The sequence below is a fragment of the Panthera pardus genome, unplaced genomic scaffold (genome assembly GCF_024362965.1).
Source record: "Panthera pardus isolate Hobbes unplaced genomic scaffold, ASM2436296v1 HiC_scaffold_17, whole genome shotgun sequence".
Lineage (NCBI taxonomy): Eukaryota > Metazoa > Chordata > Mammalia > Carnivora > Felidae > Panthera > Panthera pardus.
Window position 1 is genome coordinate 71,719,149 of NW_026526732.1, and position 20,555 is coordinate 71,739,703.

The window sequence follows — 20,555 nt, forward strand, 5'->3', positions numbered from 1 at the left end:
TGTGCGTGGACTGTTTGCATCAGAATTACCTGAGGATGTTTATTAGAAATGTTTGTTTAAAAAATAGTTTTAGGGCCTCATCCTGGACCTACATAATCAAAAACTCTGGGGCTGAAGCCTAGGAATCCAGTTGTTCTTTTTTTTTTTTTTTTTTTTATTCTTGAGAGAGAGAGAGAGAATGAGCGAGGGAGGGGCAGAGCGAGAGAGGGACACAGAATCTGAAGCAGGCTCCAGGCTCTAAGCTGTCAGTAGAGTCTGACTCAAACCTATAAGCCATGAGATCATGACCTGAGCCAAAGTTGGACACTCAACCAACTGAGCCATCCAGGTGCCCCCTAGGTGGTTTTTTTTAATGCACACTTAAATTTGAGAGCTGCTGTCAAGAATTAAAGTGTGTCATTTATTAGTAATAATAGTAACTGCTGCTATAAATGAATGTTTATTCTTTGCCTGGCAGACATGATGGGAAACTTTAAATGAATGAATGAAGTGAATGAATGTAATCCTTATAACAACTATGTAGTATGTGGTGGTATCCCCATTTTACAGATAAGGAAACTAATAAGTCTCAGTGAAATTAAGTAGCTTGCCCATGGTCACACATCTAGTAAATATTTAAGCCAGGTTTTTAATCCAGTTTTTGATTTCAAAGTTCAAATCTCTAGTTAGTTGCTACCCTGTTTTCTAGATTAACTCATGAAAATGAAAAAAGAATTTCTGTACTACCAAACAGAATGGAAACAGAGCAAAAAGATTATTTGATAAGTTTGGAAAAATATTTCAAGCATATGACAGATAAAAAATATGTACAAAGAGATTTTATAATCCAATGGGCAAAAGAGTCATTCTTCAATGGAAAAATATGGAAAACAATGAAAATGCAACTTACAAAAAATGAAATATAAATAGCCAAGAAACATGAAAAAAATTTTTTATTTGTTAACAAAAGCTACAAAACAAAATATATGTTGTTACCGTCTGCTGTTACATTGGCAAAGATTTAAAAAATTTTAATGTCAAGGATTGGATACATTGGATGCACTTATACATGGTTAATTAGAGTGTTAATTGATACTGCTTCTCTGTAGAGACAATTTGGTGGGATTTCTCAAGATCTTTAAAAGCGTTTAGATACTTTTGACTCATCAAGACTACATCTAAGAATTCATTTTAAGGAAGTAGAGATGGACATAAAAATTTATGTGAAAGGAATTTCATCACAGCTTTGTTTTTTTTCTTAACTAAAAAATTTTTTTTTATTAATGTTTGTTTATTTTTGAGAGATAGAGGGACAGCATGAGTTGGGGTGAAGCAGAGAGACAGGGAGACACAAAAACTGAAGCAGGCTCCAGGCTCTGGACTGTCAGCCCAGAGCCCCATGCAGGGCTCCTCACGAACTGTGAGATCATGACCTGAGCTGAAGTTGGACTTTTAAGTGACTGAACCACCCAGGTGCCCCTTTAATTTAAAAATTTTTTTTTTTTTTATTTTTGAGAGAGGGTAAACGGGAGGGGCAGAGAGAGGGGGGACAGAGAATCTGAAGCAGGCTCTGCGCTGACAGCAGTGAGCCTGATGTGGGGCTTGAGCTCCCGAACTGTGAGATCGTGACCTGAGCTGAAGTTGAATGCCCAACTGACTGAGCCACAGGTTCCTCCATCACAGCTTCATTTGTAATAAAAACTGAGAACAGCTTACATATCTGATAAACGCAGGCATTTATGTCATATACTATGGAACTGTTAACAGGAGAACAATAACATGGAAATATATGACATACAGTACTGTGATATGTGTGTATATATTTACACATTGACAAAAATATATGTAATGAGTACACATATATACACCTATATTTAGGTGCACAACCAGAAGATATAGCCTGAAAGAGTATTGAGGCTTTTATCTGAGTGACAACTGTTTCTGCATTTGAGAGAAGCTATCATAGGGGTAAATGCTAACTGTACTTAAAGAATTCAAAGGAGGGCAATGTGTTAACATCTGGAAACAGATGTCATAGTTCCAGAAAGATTAACTCTCTCAGGTTTAGGAAAACAAGTTGAACCTTGTAATAAATTATCCATTTGTATTGTTGAGATAATTTTTATATAGTTGATATATTTAAATCAGTTGCAGTCAATATTCTTTTTTGTTTAATGTTTTATTTTAGAGAGCGAGAGTGAGCATGAGTGGGGGAGGGGCAGAGAGAGAAAGAGGGAGGGAAGGAGGAAAGGAGGGAGGGAGGGAGGGAGGGAGACCGAGGATCTGAAGTGGGCTGTACTCTGACAGCAGAGAGCCCGATGTGAGGCTCAAATTAACAAACTGGAAGATGATGATCTGAGCCGAAGTCAGATGCTCAGCCAACTGAACTACATTATTCTTAATGTCTGCATTGCTCCATCCTAGGGCAATGGGAGCCCTTTCAAGTTGGTTTCTGTATTCTTTTGTTATCATCCATTAGTCTTTGATGGTTTCCTTGTTTTCTGGCACATGATGTTTTCCAGACCTGGAATCAGTTATTTTTCCAAGGAGATTGGTTCCTTTTAGTGGTTCCTATTTAGAACATAGTATTTAGAGATATACTTGGTGTTAGAGACCATTCCATAATTAAACACATTAACATTTCGGCAGTTAAATGTATGAATATTCTATTGATGCTAAGTGGGAAAAATAGACTATAAGTAATGTCACATCAGTTCAGGTCAGGTTTTGTCTCCAAAATGATTTACCAAAAACCTTAATTTTTTTTAGAGCTTTTTAATGAAATTAAAGTTACAAATAAGGGATTATGGAACTATAATGCATTTGTTTGCGTGTACATATTTGTTTGCATGTACAGAAATAATTCTGACAGTAAGAATTTTGTGGACTGGAGAAATCTAAATCTGTTTTGTGTTAAAAGGGAAACAGCTGATTTCTTAAATGGTTGATTATGTATAATAGATACATAATTAATGCCTGTAATTAGGTATTTCCAGTTATAAATATTGTAACAGATTTGTGAATGTGTATTTTCATGAGTAGAATACATTTATTTTGGCCAAAAACTTTTGGTTTAATAAAGATATTTAAGGGGTGTCTGGGTGGCTCAGTCGGTTAAGCATCCGACTTCGGCTCAGGTCATGATCTCGCGGTCCGTCAGTTCGAGCCCCGCGTCGCGCTCTGTGCTGACAGCTCGGAGCCTGGAGCCTGTTTCAGATTCTGTGTCTCCCTCTCTCTGACCCTCCCCCGTTCATGCTCTGTCTCTCTCTGTCTCAAAAATAAAACGTTAAAAAAAAAAAAAGATCTTTAAGATGGTACATAGTAAGTTCTTAATAACTGTTTGTTTCCTTTTCCTCTTTGTTGCTCACGTAGATCAGGGTGTTTCAACCTCAGTGCTACTTGCATTTTGGAGTGGATAATTCTTTATTTTGGGAGGCTCTCTTGTGCTTTGTAGTAGGTTTAACAGCATCCCTGGCCTCTACCCACTGGATGCTAGTGACACCGTACCAGTTGTGACCATTAAAATGTCTCCTGACATTGCCAGATGTCCTCTGGGAAGAAGCACTGATATAGATTGATCAGATAAGTTTTTTGATCTTAAAAATTAATTTATCTGACTAGTGAGATAGAAAGGTAATTGTGTATATTGAAATCAGGCTTTATTTAAAAAGGTAGGTTGCCACTTGCCCTTTATAAGTCACCCCTTTCCTAATTTGTATTTATTTATCCAGGATGTATGTTTCTATTGTTACAGCTCATCTTTCTCTCCTTTTGCTGGGGAGATTGTTTCTTGATTTGATTTTTAAAGAACTGTGGTTTTCCCGTAATACATATGTTAGTGTTAATATTTTTTGACATGTCATATAAATTTATTTCATTGTATTAGCTTACTTGGAAAATGAAAACAAATTTGAATAAGTTGACTTGAAATCGTTAATAGTGAACCAATCTTAAGATATGAACTCTGCTTTACTTGCCACTAGGTGGACCCATTCTCATAATGAACTGAGGAAAACTGAAAAAAAAATTTTTTTTTTTAACACTGAAGATCTATCATTCTAAACTTGTAGTATACTACTTAATTAATGGAATTTTTTTAATATCAAATATATAATCTTCCAAATTTTTCTGTAGAGATTTGCTTTGGTGAAGGTTTTTGTAATATTATCTTACTTTAAAACTCAAGTCATTTTGGGGCAAGTCATTTGGGTGGCTCAGTTGGTTAAGCATCTGACTTTGGCTTGGGTCATGATCTCTCAGTTCTTGAGTTTGAGCCCCACATCAGGCTCTGTGCTGACAGCTCAGAGCCTGGAGCTGGCTTCGGATTCTGTCTCTCTCTCTTTCTTTGCCGCTCCCCACTTGCACTCTGTCTCTCTCTCACTGTCTTCAAAAATGAATAAACATGAAAAAAAAGAAGTTGTCAAACTTAAAAAAAAATAAAAACTCAAGTCATTTATTAATGTTTTGAAGTATAATAAGACTAAAACTTTATGTGTTTGCATAACAAAGAATCTTGAATATTAAAAGCCATGGTACTTTTTAAAATTATATTTCATGACTTAATCATGTAATTGCCAATTTTCCTTTCATTTTCTATTCATAAAAATATTTTATGTTGCTAGAGTAGAAATTAGATGCAAAAACAGTGGTTTAGGTGAGAAACAGATTTAAAGTTAGAATATTTTTTGCTTACTTTGGTTTAAAATATGAAGTAGAAAGAAAATGTACATGTTAGGTTAGGTTCATGTTGGGCAGAAAAGTCTGTACAGCTAACTTTGTGTAACTTTTGAAACCCCCCCCCTTTTTTTTTTAACGTTTATTTATTTTTGAGACAGAGAGAGACAGAGCATGAACGGGGGAGGGACAGAGAGAGAGGGAGACACAGAATCCGAAGCAGGCTCCAGGCTCTGAGCCATCAGCCCAGAGCCCGACGCGGGGCTCGAACTCATGGACCGCGAGATGAGTTGAAGTCGGATGCTTAACCGACTGAGCCACCCAGGCGCCCCATTGAAATCCCTTTTCTTAAAAAGCAATGGAGATGATGGACTTTGTAGAGTTTCATGATTACAGTCATTTATTTCTAAGGGCTGTCTTTTTCTGTTCAAGGTTGATCTCTGTTTTTAATCCCTTTTCTTCAGAAACTTCATTTCAGTTGTATCTTTGTTATCTATTATTGTCAACCTCTGTGATTTAAGCAGGTCCTTCTTAGCCTGTAAACATATCTAAGTCTCTAATGTTAAATGATACCTCATCCCCTCAAGAAAACCCTTCCCCTTCCACTTCCCAGCTGATTTTTTGAAAGATTGATTTGAATCCATATTTTCCCATTCATGCCATTGCAATGTGGAATCCCCCCAATGCACTCTTAGTCAAATAGTGATTATTAGTTCTTATCATTATGTGGCATTTACACAGTTGGACACATGTCTTGAAACTTCCTCTTTTTTTGTTGAACATGACCCCATGTTCTTTTTGTTTTCTTGACCCTGTGATGGTTTATTCTTAGTCTTTTTTTTTTTTTTTAAAGTAGATTTCCCCCCTTACTTATTCTTGAAAGGTTGGTTTTCCTCAGATCTCATTAATTTTCTTCTCTTATTTTACATACCCATTCTTAGTGATCTTATCTATACCATAGACCCCTTCCATAGTTGACTATTGATTATCGATTATTGGTTTATTGATTATTCTTTAATCTGTAATTCTAGCCACACCTCTCTGCGAAGCTCTTTGCCATCATTTCCAAATACTTGTAGGTCCCAAAAGGACCTTAAACTCCTCACCACCAGCTGTACTCATTGCCTTGTTCTAACCTAGTCACTGGTACCACTGCCCAATTAGTCACCCACGTCACAAACCAGAGACTCCTTTTACATCTTTTCTCTGTGTTGATTGTCATTCACCCCTCAGATTGGAGGTTCTGCCGTTTTTTTTTTAAAGCTTTTATTTTTTATTAAAATTTTTTTTAATGTTTATTCATCTTTGAGAGACAGAGAGAGAGACAGAGCATGAGTGGGGAAAGGGTAGAGAGAAGGAGGCACAGAATCCAAAGCAGGCTCCAGACTCTGAGCTGTCAGCACAGAGCCCAGTGCGGGGCTTGAACTCATGAACTGTGAGATCATGACCTGAGCTGAAGTCAGACACTCAGCTGACTGAGCCATCCAGGTGCCCCTGGAGGTTCTGCTTTAAATGTCTCTTCAGTCTACCTTCTCTCATTATCCCCATCACCATGACCCTTGTTGTTTAGACCCTTATCTCTCACATAAATTACTGAGATGGCTTCTTTAGTGTTGTTCTTGCTTTCATTGTTGCCCTTCTGTTGAGCTGCCATTGGAGAGTGTTTTCTAAAACATGATAATTTTATTGCCATGCTTAAAAAATTTTAGTATCTCTCCATCTCTCCATTGCCCTTATAATCTCTAGTATGGTACACAAGTTTCTTCAGAATGTTGACCCTTTCATTGTCTCCAACTGCATTTGGTATTACTTTCTTATTTTCCATGTTTTAGCCATTCTGATTCATTTATAGTTAGCCATATGTAGTGTTTTGATTCATATATATTTTTATTTGCACGGATTGCTCCTGTCTGCAGTTCCTTTGTATCCTTGTTAGTTGAGTGTTGTTCATTGGCTGAAGTTTTTATTTTAAATTTTAATGATTATTTACTATGAATGTAGAAATAGGTGATTTGGTTTAGTTGGTGGTAACTCTAAGATACGGGTTTTTAATTTTTTTTTTAAGTAGCAAAAACCTTCTTTTGGAAAGAACTCTTACCCTGTTACAGAAATGACATGAAAATGATACTTTCTTGGTATACCTTTAGAAACGTATTAAAGTTACAACATTTTTGATAGAGTCAATTGCTGAAAACAAGGCCACACTGATGAACATTAATATTTAGAATATGTAATTAATGCCAATTGCAGACTTATATCAGCATCTCACTTCAACATCTAGTTTTAAAAACAGTCAACATTATTGAGGTTTTTAATAAACTGCATGTACAATTTAGTGGTGTAGATACCCATGAACCTACAGCCAAGGTTCAGCACATTCGTGTCCGTCCTCTCTACAACTCTTAGTTGTAGATTAGACAATTTCTTTCTATTTTCTATAATTATAGGTTGTATTTTTTAGAATTTGTTTTAGTTGAAATATATTTGACATATGACATTGTGTAAATTTAAGGTTTGTAATGTGTTAATTTGATGTATTTATACATTGTAATGTGATTGCCATTGTAACAATAACTAACACCTCTATCACATTATGTAATTATTTTTTCTTTTTAGTGGTTGGAATAATTTAAATTGTAGTTTCTTTGCAAGTTTGATGGTCATAATATGGTATTGTCTGTATTCACTATACTGTGCATTAGATCTCCAGGTCTTATTTGCTACTCATTGCAAGTTTGTATCCTTAAATAACCCTGTCCTGTATCACCCCCCTCACCCCCCATTTTCTGGTAACCACCGTTTTACTCTCTATTTTTATAAGTCTGGCTTTTTTAGGTTTCACATATAAGTAATATTGTACGATACTTGTCTTTTACTGTCTGACTTACCTCACTTGTTAGCACAATATACTCAAGTCCATCTCTGTTGTTGGAAATGGAAATATTTCATTCACACCCACCCACACACCCCACATCTTCTTTATTCATACATTCATCTGTTGATGGGCACTTATATCGTTCCATATCTTGGCTATTGTGAATAATGATGCAATAAACATGGAAGTGCGTATATCTCTTCAATATCCTATTTTCATTTTCTTTAGGTATATGCCCAGAAGTGGAATTGCTGGATCATATGGTAGATCTATATTTAATTTCTTGGAGAACCTCCATAATGTTTTCCATAGTGTTTGAACCAATGTATATTCCCACCAACAGTGTCTGAGGGTTCCCCCTTTCCTCACATCCTTGCCAATACTTACTCTTGTTTTCTTGATAGCCATTTAAAAGGTGTGAGGTGATAACATCATTGTGGTTTTGATTTGCATTTCCCTGATGATTATCGATGTTAAGCATCTTTTCATATACCTCTTGGCCGTTTGAATGTCTGTAGAAAAATGTCTATTCAGATCCTATGCCCATTTTTTAATTCGCTTGTTTTTTTGTTAATGAGTTATATGAGTTCTTTATATATTTTAGATATTAGTCTGTTATCTGATGTATGGTTTGCAAAATTTCTTTCCCATTCTGTAGGTTGGCTTTTCATTTTATTGTTTCTTTCTTTTGTGCAGAAACTTTGAAGTTTGATGAAGTTCCATTTGCTTTGGTTATTTGTGGTTTTCGTGTCATATCCAAAAAATCATTGGCAAGACCAATGTTGAGTAGTTTCTTCCCTACGTTTTCTTCTATGAGTTTTATGGCGTTGGGTCTGATGTTTAAGTCTTTGATCCATTTGGAGTTAATTTTTGTGACTGGTGTAAGATAGGGGTCTGGTTTTATTTTCTGCATGAACACCATTTGTTGAATAGACTGTCATTTCCCTATTGAGTGTTCTGGCTTCCCTTGTCGAATATTAGTTGACCGTATATGCCGAAGTTGAATTCTAGGTTACCTGTTATGTTCTGTTGGCTTATATGTCTCTTTTTATGCCAGTACATACTGTTTTTATCACTGCTGTTTTGTAGTATAGTTTGAAATCAGGAAGTGCAATACCTCCAGTTTTGTTATTTTTCTTCAGGGTTGCTTTGGCCATAATTATTCCATACAATATTCTGTATTCATAATTCCATACCAATTGTTGAATATTTTAGAATTTTATGTAAATGAAATTTGTATACATACTTTTTTGTTTTCTGCTGCTCTCACACAGCATAAAGGTTTTGAAATCATCCTCATTGCATTTATTACTAATTCATTTTTATGGCTGAGTAGTAGTTATTGCATGGACATACTACATGTTTACCCTTTCACCTGATAATTGACATTTGGGATGTTTACAGTTTTTGGCCCATTATAAATAAAGTTGCTGTGGACATTCATCTTTATATGTGTCTTTGCACATAGATTTTTATTTTACTTTGGTAAATAACCAGGAATAGAATGTTTTGGTCATTTGATTTAGGTGTATGTTTAACTTTTTAAGAAACTGCTAGGGGCGCCTGGGTGGCGCAGTCGGTTAAGCGTCCGACTTCACCAGGTCACGATCTCGCGGTCTGTGAGTTCGAGCCCCGCGTCAGGCTCTGGGCTGATGGCTCGGAGCCTGGAGCCTGTTTCCGATTCTGTGTCTCCCTCTCTCTGCCCCTCCCCCGTTCATGCTCTGTCTCTCTCTGTCCCAAAAAAAAAAAAAAAAAAAAAAAAAAACGTTAAAAAGAAACTGCTAAACTGTTCTCTAAAGTGATTAACTGTTCTCTTAAGTGATCTCTAAAGGATGTAAAGGATTTTACATTCCTACCAGCAGTGCATGAGAGTTTTAGTTACTGTACATCCTCACTTACATTTGATATGGTCAGTCTTTTCAATTACATTGTGGTTTTAGTTTGCATTTTCATGAAAATTAATTTCTTGTACTTCTTGACCATTTACACATATCATTTTGTAAAACATCTTTTTAAATCTCTTGCCCAGTTTAAAAAATATTAGGGTGCTTGTGTTATTGAATTGTAAGAGTTCTTCACATATTTTGGATATAAGTCCTTTATCAAATATATGTAACTTGAATATATTCTGTGGCTGGTGTTTTTATTTTTTTAATGACATCTTTTAAAGAGCAAACATTTGCCATCATGAAGTAGTCCAATTTGTCAATATTTCCTTTTATTTCATGTTTTGTCTAAGAAGTCTTTTCTTACATTAAAGTTGCAAAGGTTTTCTCCCATATTTTCTTCTAGAAGTTTTGTAATTCTAACTTTTAGTTTATTTCTGTATTTGATTTTGGTTACCCTATATCAGGCTGCTTTATATACAAAGAGAAGAGTAGTTTGTTAAGAAGGTATAGTCTTAAATGTCAGGATATCCTTCCATTAAACAGAGATAACAGGACAGGCTTCATTTTTGAGGTTTGCAAGAAAAGTGAGTTAATCTGGAAGTAATGTTATGTTAGTAGTGTCCACCAAGCTGTTTTAATTGCCTTTTCAAAATAGTTAAAATAATTTAAAAATGCAGTCAGGGGGCACCTTGGTGGCTAAGTTGGTTAAGTGTCCAACTTTTGATTTCGGCTTACGATCTTGCGGCTTCATGGGTTCAAGTCCTGCATCCGGCTGTGTGCTGGCAGCGTGGAGCCTGCTTGGGATATTCTCTCTCCCTCTCTCTCCCTTTCTCTCTCTTTCTCTCTCTTTCTCTCTCCCCTCTCCTCTTCCCCCCTTTCTCTCTGCTGCTCCCCGACTGGTGCTGTGTCTGTCTCTCTCAAAGTAAATAAATAAACTTAAAAAAAAAAAGCAGTCATTTTTGGAATTTATGAAACTCATTTGCAGCTTTTTGGAATGTAGAGGTAGGATCACACTAATCTTGAAAATATCCTGAAAAATAAATTCCTTTTTCTCAGGTTTTTCTGAAAATTTATTTTCAATCTTGTAAGGTAATGTAAAGATGCTATCGTTTGGTTTCTAAGAGAACTTCAAAGTAGTTTTATTTTTATAATACTTACTATCCATTAGTCAAATGTTTTCTATATCCAGTGAAGTATCCTGTGTGTGTGTGTGTGTGTGTGTGTGTGTGTGTGCGTGTGTGCGCGCACGTCCATCCTTTAGAGTTGTGTGTTTGATAAAAATACCTTCTTGGGCGCCTGGGTGGCTCAGTCAGTTGAATGTTTGGCCCTTGATTTAGGCTCAGGTCATGATCCCAGGGTCACGGGATTGAGCCACACGTGGGGCTCTGCACTGAGTGTGGAATCTGCTTAGGATTTTCTCTCTCTCCCTCTCTCCCTCTCTCCCTCTCTCCCTCTCTCCCCCCTCCCCCTCCCTCTCCCTCTCCCTCTCTCCCCCTCCCTCTCCCTCTCCCTCTCTCCCCCTCCCTCTCTCCCCCTCCCTCTCCCTCTCTCCCCCTCCCCCTCCCTCTCCCTCTCCCTCTCCCTCTCCCTCTCCCTCTCCCTCTCCCTCTCTCCCCCTCCCTCTCCCTCTCCCTCTCCCCCTCTCCCCCTCCCCCTCCCTCTCCCCCTCTCCCCCTCCCCCTCCCCCTCCCTCTCCCCCTCCCTCTCTCCCTCTCCTTTCCCCTCCCTCCTTCCCTCTCTCTCTCTCCCCCTCCCTCCTTCTCTCCCTCCCTCTCTTCCCCTTTCTCTCCCTCTCTCTCCCCTCTCTCACTAAAATTAAAAAAACAAAAACAAAAACCCAGCCTTCTTATTTAGAGTGCTTGGAATCATTTAGTTTTAAGAGAAATCTTTAGATCTTAGAGATAATTTGTAACCAATATATACTAAACTTCTAGCTAGTGCTTTAAATTAGATTCTAAGCAAGTTAAATTGACAAGTTACTACTAATAAGAGAGAGCCAGGTTTTTAAAAATGTAATTTTATAAAATCATTAAAATGTTTTGATTGCAGGTCGGAATTTTAAGATGTGGTTTCTGAAGTGATAATTTTAAACCAAGGCTACTTTATTTTCTAGGTGTTCATTGTACCCATGGTTTCAATCGCACTGGTTTCCTCATATGTGCCTTTTTGGTGGAGAAAATGGATTGGAGGTATTTGTTTCTTATTATAATGGCAGAAGACTGGTAATTGATAAAAAGTGTATTAATTTTTTAGTTTTATCATTTTATATTGCTAAATTTTTGGTGAAGTCATGACTAAAAATTTGAAGTGGTTTTCATTTTAGACTTGGTTAATCTTTAGAATACCATTTATTACCTGGTGTTTTGTACTAAGTAGCATTTTAGTTGAGTGCTTATGGATTTTTATATACTATGTATTTTCTTTTCCAGATTTTTTCACATACTCCAGAATTATCAGAGATAATTTTTTTTTTTTCTTCAATATTTTGTTTACATTCACCTTTGGAAGTTACTACTGTTGTTATTGTTCTGTTCTTTTTTTTTTTTTTTTTTTTCTTTTTTTTAAAGTAAGCTCTGTGCCCAAAGTGCCGCTCGAAATTCACGACTCTGTCAAGAGTCAAATGCTGTTTGGGTGGAGCCAGCTAGGCATCTCTTATTCGTTTTTTTTTTAATAATACCTTTTTAAAATAGCTGTAGAATATTAGGAAAAACTTAGAATGGTATGTGGAGGAAGTATTTTTGAGACAGAGTTACTTTCTTTGAAGCATGCCTTTATTGAAGTGATCCTGAGAGATTAGAACCTTTGTTGCCTGAAATTCCTTAGGGATATGGAATATTACTCCCTGAACTTTCTTGTTTACTGAGTGTCATCATTTTTGCTAATGAAGCCTTTCACACAGTAGGTCCTTCTCTGAATATAATCAGCTGAAGTACACATGTGATGGTATATTTCCCTGTTTATATGTTCTCAGCTGCGTATCTTCTGGCTTTGACTTTCTGGGCTTTCAGGTGCTTTTCACAATAACCCCAGGCTCCTGTGTCAGCCCTGCCCTATGCTTAGCCTCTGTCTGATGATGACCTTTGCTCTTGTTAACGTGGGTCTGTTGAAAGTTCTTAAAAGCTAGCAGACTTTTACTTTTATTCATATGGCTATTCACATTTCTTTGATTTCCCTTAGAGTCAGACCTCAACCTTCAAGGCTTTATTTAAAATTTTTCACAGACTTTACCCAGATCTCTTCTATATACTCATTGCAGCTTACCTCTAGGTTTTAGGAATTATCAATGTATCTTATATTAAATCTATTTCAGAAGGAATTTGTCCCTTAATAGATTGAATGCCTTGGGAGTGGGGACTGTGATTTGTCAATTTAATAAATGTATTATACTTCATTTGGTGTATGAAATAGAAAGAGTGAGTTTTGATAAATCTGCAGAAACGAAGAGTAGTGAGGAAACTCCGTGGTGTTTGTTTTCATAGTATTGAAGCAGCAGTTGCTACTTTTGCTCAAGCCAGACCACCAGGAATTTATAAGGGCGATTACTTGAAAGAACTTTTTCGTCGCTACGGTGATATAGAGGAAGCACCACCCCCACCTCTATTGCCTGATTGGTGTTTTGAGGATGATGAAGAAGAAGATGAGGATGAAGATGGAAAAAAGGAATCAGAACCTGGGTCAAGTGCCTCCTTCGGCAAAAGGAGAAAAGAACGGTTAAAACTGGTAATGTTTAAAAATATTATAGTCTTTACTTTTTTCTTCTGCAGGTTTATTGAGATTTATGTGTTTGTTTAGCTGGATTTATAAGGTTATTTCATTCTGGCTGTTTCTAAAGATTCTTGATAGCCATGAGTCTCCCTTTTCTATGGGAAAAGTTTAAGTTCATCTTGTTTTGTTTCTTAGGTAAACTAAAGAACTTTTTTTTTTTTTTAATTTTATTTAAATCAAATTAACATACAGCATAATAGTGGTTTCAGGAGTAGAATTTAGTGATTTCTCACTTACATATAACACCCAGTGCTCATCCCAGCAAGTACCTTCCTTAATGCCCATCACTCATTTAGCCCATCCCCCAAAGAACTCTTACATGTTAGATTGAGAATTTACTATTTTTTTCTTTTTTTTTTGCAAAGTATTGGGAGATTCCAACTACATAGGAAAATTTTTGCTAATGATCTACAAAATTGTCACATAGTTAAAATACCTTTACATATAAATTCTGCTCCTCCTCGTGGGTGATACTTTCATATTTTCTGTAAAGTTGAACTGAGAAGACTCTTCTGTGGACAACTCCCATTAATCTTCTTGATTCTATGCACAACTCCCATTAAAAGGCCAAACAAAACCATTAGGAGTTCTCTTTTCTTGGGGGTTCAGGAGAGACGCTGAAAAGGAAAGTACTGGTTGTGCATACGCAAGTATATGGTATAGTCCAAAGGGACAGTGTGGAGATAATTAAATTTAATGAAGTTAATAATTAAGGAACGTGGGATATCATAGTTGAGCAGTAAAAGTCTACAAGTCATTAGTAGGCAATGATTCACAGGCAAGGATTTTATGTAAATCATATAATATAGTCATTTGGGCTTTTAAGACAAAGTCCCTCTTTGAAAAACATTGTTTTAATATGTACTTACATATTTCAAACTTCAAGACTTTGAGGCCACTGAAAAGTGTTCATTGCTTTGAAACATAGAAGTAATTAAAAAAAAAAAACTTATTCTGTTAGTATAACTCATTGGTTAATGAATCACATACCTAGAAAAATAAGAATCACATTCTAAAGAAGGGCTAATAGCATAACATAGCATAGATGATTACTTTCTTTTAGTATCATTTTTTGTTCAACTATATTTTTAAGAACAACATTAAATATGAACATATATATGCCTAATGTGTTTTTTAATTACAATATAGTACTTGTATAAAAGAGTTTAAAGAAAAGAGTTAATATTTTGCAAAATATACTAAAGTTTGCAGGTTCCTTTTTTTTCCCCCCAGAAGCAGGGGACTTTAAAAATGACAATTATTTTATAATATCAAGTATTATTAAATGTCTATAGTTGCAAGTGAGCTTCAGCAGCACTAAGAGAAACATAGCCAAGATGGGCACGTTTCTTTCAGGAAAATAAATAACATTTAAAATAAAATCCTAAATCTTGTTTCCCTACTATGATTGTGGATTTACCTATTTCTCTTTCTAGTTCTGTCAAGTTTTGCTTTATGTATTTGGAGTGATATTTAGTTTATACAAATATGTGTAAAGGATTATTGTATTTTCCCAGTGTCTTCACTTTTAGCATTGGAAATATCTAATGTTAGTATGATTGCACAAACATTCTTTTGGATAGTGTTCATATGGATTATCTTTTTTTCTATCCTTTTGCTTTCAAACATTATCTTTTATTTAAGGTATGTCTTCTTTAAGCATTGTGGTGTTGGCTTTTATTTATCCAGTGAACAGTTTTTGCCTTATTGGAGTATTTGGTCCATACACATTTATTTTACTGATGTAATTAGATTTAAAGCTTAGCAGTCTCCCCTCCCAACCTCCCACTTATGGTATGTTCTTTTTATTTTTCTTTCTTGTCTTCTTTATGCTTAATTGTTTTTATATCCCCCCAACCCATTGCTTGGTAGTTATACATTCTTTTACTGTTATTTTAGTAGTTATTCAAGATTTCAGTATCTGGGGGCACCTGGGTGGCTCAGTAGGTTAAACGTCTGACTTCGACTCAGGTCATGATCTTGTGGTTTGTGGGTTTGAGCCCCGTGTTGGGCTCTGTGCTGACAGCTCAGAGCCTGGAGCCTGCTTCAGATTCTGTGTCTCCTCCTCTCTCTGCCCCTCCATGCTCATGCTCTGTCTCTCTCTGTCTCTCAATAATAAATAAACATTAAAAAAGAAAAAAGATTTCAGTATCTGTCTTGGACTTGTTAAAGTCTGGTATATATTAGTACTTTTGCCACTTTTTAAACAATGCAAGAATCTTTGATTCCGTTTACCTCTTCCTGCCTTTTTGGTATTGTGTATCTTAATTCAACATGCATTTTAAACTCCATAAGGCATCATCCTCGTCATCATTTTGTACAGTGAATGTTTATTAGATATACTTATCTAAATATACATATTTATCCTTTCTTGTGTTCTTCTTTCTTTCATATATTTTTATGGTTCCATTTGGATAGTTTTTCTTCTAACTGAAGAGTTCCCTTTAGTATTTTCTTTAATGTGGGTCTGTGCAACACATTCAGTATTTATGTAAGAATGTCTTTTCTTGTTGTCATTTTGAAGAATGTTTGTTCTCAGTGTAGAATTTTGGATTGGCACTTTGAAGATACTCCATAATCCATTTCTATTAAGAAGTTGCTTCTTGGGGTGCCTGGGTGGTTCATTTGGTTTGACTTTGGCTCAGGTCATGATCTCGTTCATGGTCTGTGAGTTCCAGCCCTGCAGTGGGCTCTGTGCTCACAGCTCAGAGCCTGGAGCCTGCTTTAGATTCTTTGTCTCCCTCTCTCTCTGCCCCTCCCCAGCTCATGCTCTGTCTCTCTCTCTTTCAAAAATAAATAAGCATTAAAAAAATTGTTTAAAAAAAAGAAGTTGCTTCTCTGAAGCTAATTTCTTTTGTTTTTGATTTTCAACACTTTTACTATGATATTTCTACTTGGAGTTTTCTTTGTGTATTTATCCTGCCTTCTATTTATAGTGATTCTTGAATCTACTGTTGGATTTGTTGTTGTTATTGTTAGTTTTAGACAATTCTCAGGCATTATATCTTCAAATATGGTTCAGATCCATTCTTTTTCCCTTTTCCTTCAGAGACTCACCCAGTAGGCTTTTCCCCCCACTTCTCCTACTGTTTCTTATGTTCTTTTCTATATTTTCCACTTTTTTTTTTTCCAGTTTTCAAACTGGATATTCTCTTCTGACCTATCTTCCAGGGTACTAATGCCTCTGTAGCTATAAGCTGATGTTAAATCCATCCATTGAGTATATAATTTCAGTTATTTTACTTTCACTTTTGGAATTTTCATTTGAGTTTTAAAACAGTTTTCAGTTTCTCTGTTGGAATTCTTCATCTTATTTAGTTTTTTGAATTTATTAATTCCAGTTATTTTAAAACCTTGTCAGATGACTAATTGATGTAGCTCTCTTCTAGGTCTTTTTTAGTTTTTCTTCTCATGTCCTTTCGATTTCTATTCAGTTGTTTCTTTTTTGGCATACCTGCATATTTGTGATTATTAGACATTAGGTCTGAGAAATTGTAGAAATAATTTGAGAATAAAATGTTTTCTTCAGAGAACATTTACTTTTGTTGCTACACAGTGTTAGGAATAGAGCATCTTAACTCAGTCAGGATTGAATTATTTAGAAACTAGTCTTTAGTTTTGGGGGGCCGGTTTCTTTTTGATGCAACTGAATTCTTAGAGTATAGACCTTTGGGGATCCTAACTGAAAGCCTGGAGAAATAACCAGGAGCTTTCCTCCTCAGGGGCCTGGAGCTCCAGTTTTTATTTTCCCATTCCTGTGATATTCTTGAAAGCTGTGTTTAGCTTCCTAGGTACCATTTTGAAAACAGTGCCTGTAGAGGAAATTCTATACCAAATGTCTAGCTCACCTCTCTGGGTTCCTTTCCTTCTGAGTTCTTGGCCCGTCAAGCTCTTACTGCCTTTGTGATTCTCCAGGGTCTTCAAACAGGTGATTTTAACATTTTATCTAGCTTTTTCTCGTGGCTGCAGAATTGATCTCAATAAGCTAGTCTGCCATTGCCAAAAACAGAAATCTTCCCTTCTCTTGTTTTGGAGAAAGCGGGTAGCTTTGATTTCAAAGCACTTAGGTAGTTTTTTCCCCCTCTTTTCAAATCATACTCATAAATTCTAAAATTGTTAAATATATTTTTTACTTATTAAAAGTAGTATACTTACATTAAAGAAAATTTGAAAACTAAAAAAACAACTTAAAATTCTTCAGCCTTTGTCTTACCACTGGCATTTTGTCATCTTAGAAGAATTTCTTCCCATTTACTTCCCTAGCTTAAAAGTGTACACAAATGGCATAAAGATCAATTTTTTTTTAATAAAATAAAAATACAAACATCTAGAAATGTATAGAGTAAAAAGTGAAGGTCTTTTCACTCCCACTCCCAACTGTTCTCTACTTTTTGATTATCCTTCTAAATACTTATTGTCCTATGTATTTATATATACATATGTTGAGTTTTGGCCCTATGCTCTCCACCCTCTTGTAATGTAAATGTATTTTTCTGCAGCTTTTTTTAAAACTTGGATGTCTTTTTTTTTTTTTTTAAAGATTCTTTATTATTTTGAGAGAGGGAGAAAGAGAGCACGAGTGGGAGAGGGGAAGAAAGAAAGGGAGAGAGAGGATCCCAAGCAGATTCCGTGCTGTCAGTGTGGAGCCTGAACTCACCAACTGTGAGATCATGACCTGAGCTGAAGTTAAGAGTTGGACGCATAACCAACTGATCCACTCAGGCACCTCTGGATATCTTTTCTTAGTACATTTTTAACTACTTCATTCTTTTTAGGTAATACCAGAGGGAGCAGTTTATAAAAAGCGAATAGAACATTTGTTTGCAAGATGAGAGAAGATATCAATCTATAAAATAATGACCGACTATTAGGAAAAAGAACCAATTAGAGACGTTGGAAATGATAATTAACCCCCCTCCCCGGGCACCTGGGTGGCTCAGTAGGTTAAGTGTCGGACTCTTGATTTCGGCTCAGATCATGACCTCATGGTTCATGGGTTTGAGCCCCATGTTGGGCCTTGCACTGACATTGCAGGGCCTGCTTGGGATTCTTTCCCTCTCTCCTTCTCTTTCTGCTCCTCCACCGCTTGCTCTTTCTTTCTCAAAAATAAACAAATAAACTAAAACCAAAGCAAAACAAAACAAAAAACCAACCTAACAACCCCGCAGGTGGGTTGGATAGCAGAATGAAGTTAGCTGTAGAGGAAATTATCAAGCTGGAAGATTTATCTAGGAAATTCTTCCTGGATGTAGCACAGGAGGACAAAGAAATATGAAAAATAGTTTAGAGTTAGGTAGTGATGTGAGTGACTTGATAGTATGAAATGTCACAGAGGGGACAAATATGAGGATTATTTTCTGTAATATGCAGTAGGGACAGGTCAGATTAATGATTTTAAGAAGCTGATGGGAGGTGAGAAAATGGAGATAGAATTGTGTTAGGGGTCCTCAATACCACTCCCACTTTTGGAGATTTACTAGGACTCAGCATATAGTTGTAGTCACAGCCAAGGTTTATTATAGTGATACTCCAAGGATATACAACTGTATCATAAGGGAAAAAGACAAGTGGAGTCCGGGGGATTCCATATGTAGGCTTTCTTATGCTCTCTTCTTCCCATGAGGTTGTACAGAGCTTACTTTCCCAGCAGCAGTGAAGATGCAACAACATGTCTGATGTTTCTGCCTGGGGAAGTTCATTAGAGCTCACTAGAGCCCTAGTGCCCAAGTTTTTAGTAATGGCTGGTCACGTAGGCAGCCTATGTGTGTACCAAAAGTTACACAATCCCAGAAGGAAAGTGTTTGTTCAGCATAAGCCCTATTGTTCGTACGGATAGTCTAGGCATGGTGAATCACCCTTATCAGTTGACTAAGAGCACTCTGAGAATCTTGTTCCCAGGTGCCAACCTTGTAAGCAGACTTGGTGTATTGGCCTTTTTCTGCACACTAGTACAGGGTGTTCATTCACGTAGTTTAGTTATGATCAGAAAGGAAGAAGAAGGGTGACTGCTTAATGCAGATATAATCAGAAAGGCTGTTTAGTATGGAATAAATTCCAGCATATTTATTGCTTGTGGATAAGCAGCTGTGGAGTCAATGACCTTGAAAATAATTTAGGGAATAAATGATACAGCAATGTCTGAGGAAATGAAAGGGAATGGAGTTCAAAAGCAGATGGAGAAATAGGTCTTCCACAAGAGGAGGGAAATCTCATCCATAGCACTGAGACTGTGATTTTTTTCCTCTGTGAATTTCAGCTGTCTATGGGTGGGAGTAGAGAAGATTAGTGGTAGGTTGATACAAGGTTGGGTATATTTAGTATGGGTGTGATGAAAGGACAAAAGGTTGAGGAGTACTGAGGATATCAGGCATAGAAGAATTGAAGTTATCAGCCATAGAGTCTAGCTGAATAGGAAGTAAGGTAAGGCTGGGGGCTGTTACACTGAGAAGAGGGAGAGGTAAAGGGACTGTTAGTCTTGGTGAAATTGAACAGTGAGCATAGTTAGGGTAAAAGAGTTAAGCTATTCAATGAAAAAGGTCAAAGAGTGGCATGTTGGCTTTAGGATGTTGTGCATACTCAATCAGTGTGAGTTGAATTGATGAATGGAAAGGTAGAGCAGTATGGAATGATGATGGTGTGGCCATGGAGCATGTTGTTCAAGTTATGCAAAGATGATGGTCATTGTAAATGAAATTACTGAACTGTGAAGCCAAGGTTGTTTGATGGGTAAAGATTATCTAATGGATGTTGATGTTACCAATGTAATGATAGAAGTTAGTGCAGTGAGAAATACTGTTTTTGATGAACATGGAGAAATGACTGGATGTCAGTACATGAAGAATAGAGTGTTTTACTACTTTAGACTCTTTGGTTGCAAGTATCAGAAATTAACTCAAACTAGCTTTAATAGGAAGAAGAAATTACTGTGAGTGAATGGGTAGGACTCAAAGCCAGATCTCAGGAAGGGACTGGAGCCTGGACCTGGAAAGCTATTTAGAATCTAGTTTCTGCTCTTTGTTCTTATTTTCTCATCTTTGCTTTTTTTCTATTTCTGTTTCTTTCCTTTTGTGTCATATATTTCACTAGCTTTGTCTTTGGAGACTGGCTCTTTGTGATTCCTTTTTTACCTGGGAGATTATAACTGTCCTGTATCTTCTGAGCTTACATGTTGTAATTTTAGCCACATGCAGAGACTTTTGAATCCCAATTCCAGGTTACCAGAAGAGAGAATCTAATGGATTCAGACTGAGTTAGTGGTTTGCTCATGCTCCCATCAACTTTGGCTGGAGTGGGATGTTATCTTGTAATGTCATGTAACATGGCTGTTAGGGTCCTGTCTTTGTGGATGAGAGAGCAGCTGTTGTGCCACCAAC

The 20,555-nt window shown here is 36.5% G+C and overlaps 1 protein-coding gene across 1 annotated transcript in view; it reads left to right on the forward strand.

Annotated features, from left to right (window-relative positions):
* RNGTT (RNA guanylyltransferase and 5'-phosphatase) overlaps positions 1–20,555 on the forward strand; it is a 306,404-nt gene that overhangs the window by 17,795 nt on the left and 268,054 nt on the right. The window contains exons 5-6 of the mRNA XM_019442831.2: positions 11,531–11,606; positions 12,897–13,137. Coding sequence (XP_019298376.1) covers positions 11,531–11,606; positions 12,897–13,137 — 317 coding nt within the window. The remainder of the gene's footprint in view (positions 1–11,530; positions 11,607–12,896; positions 13,138–20,555) is intronic.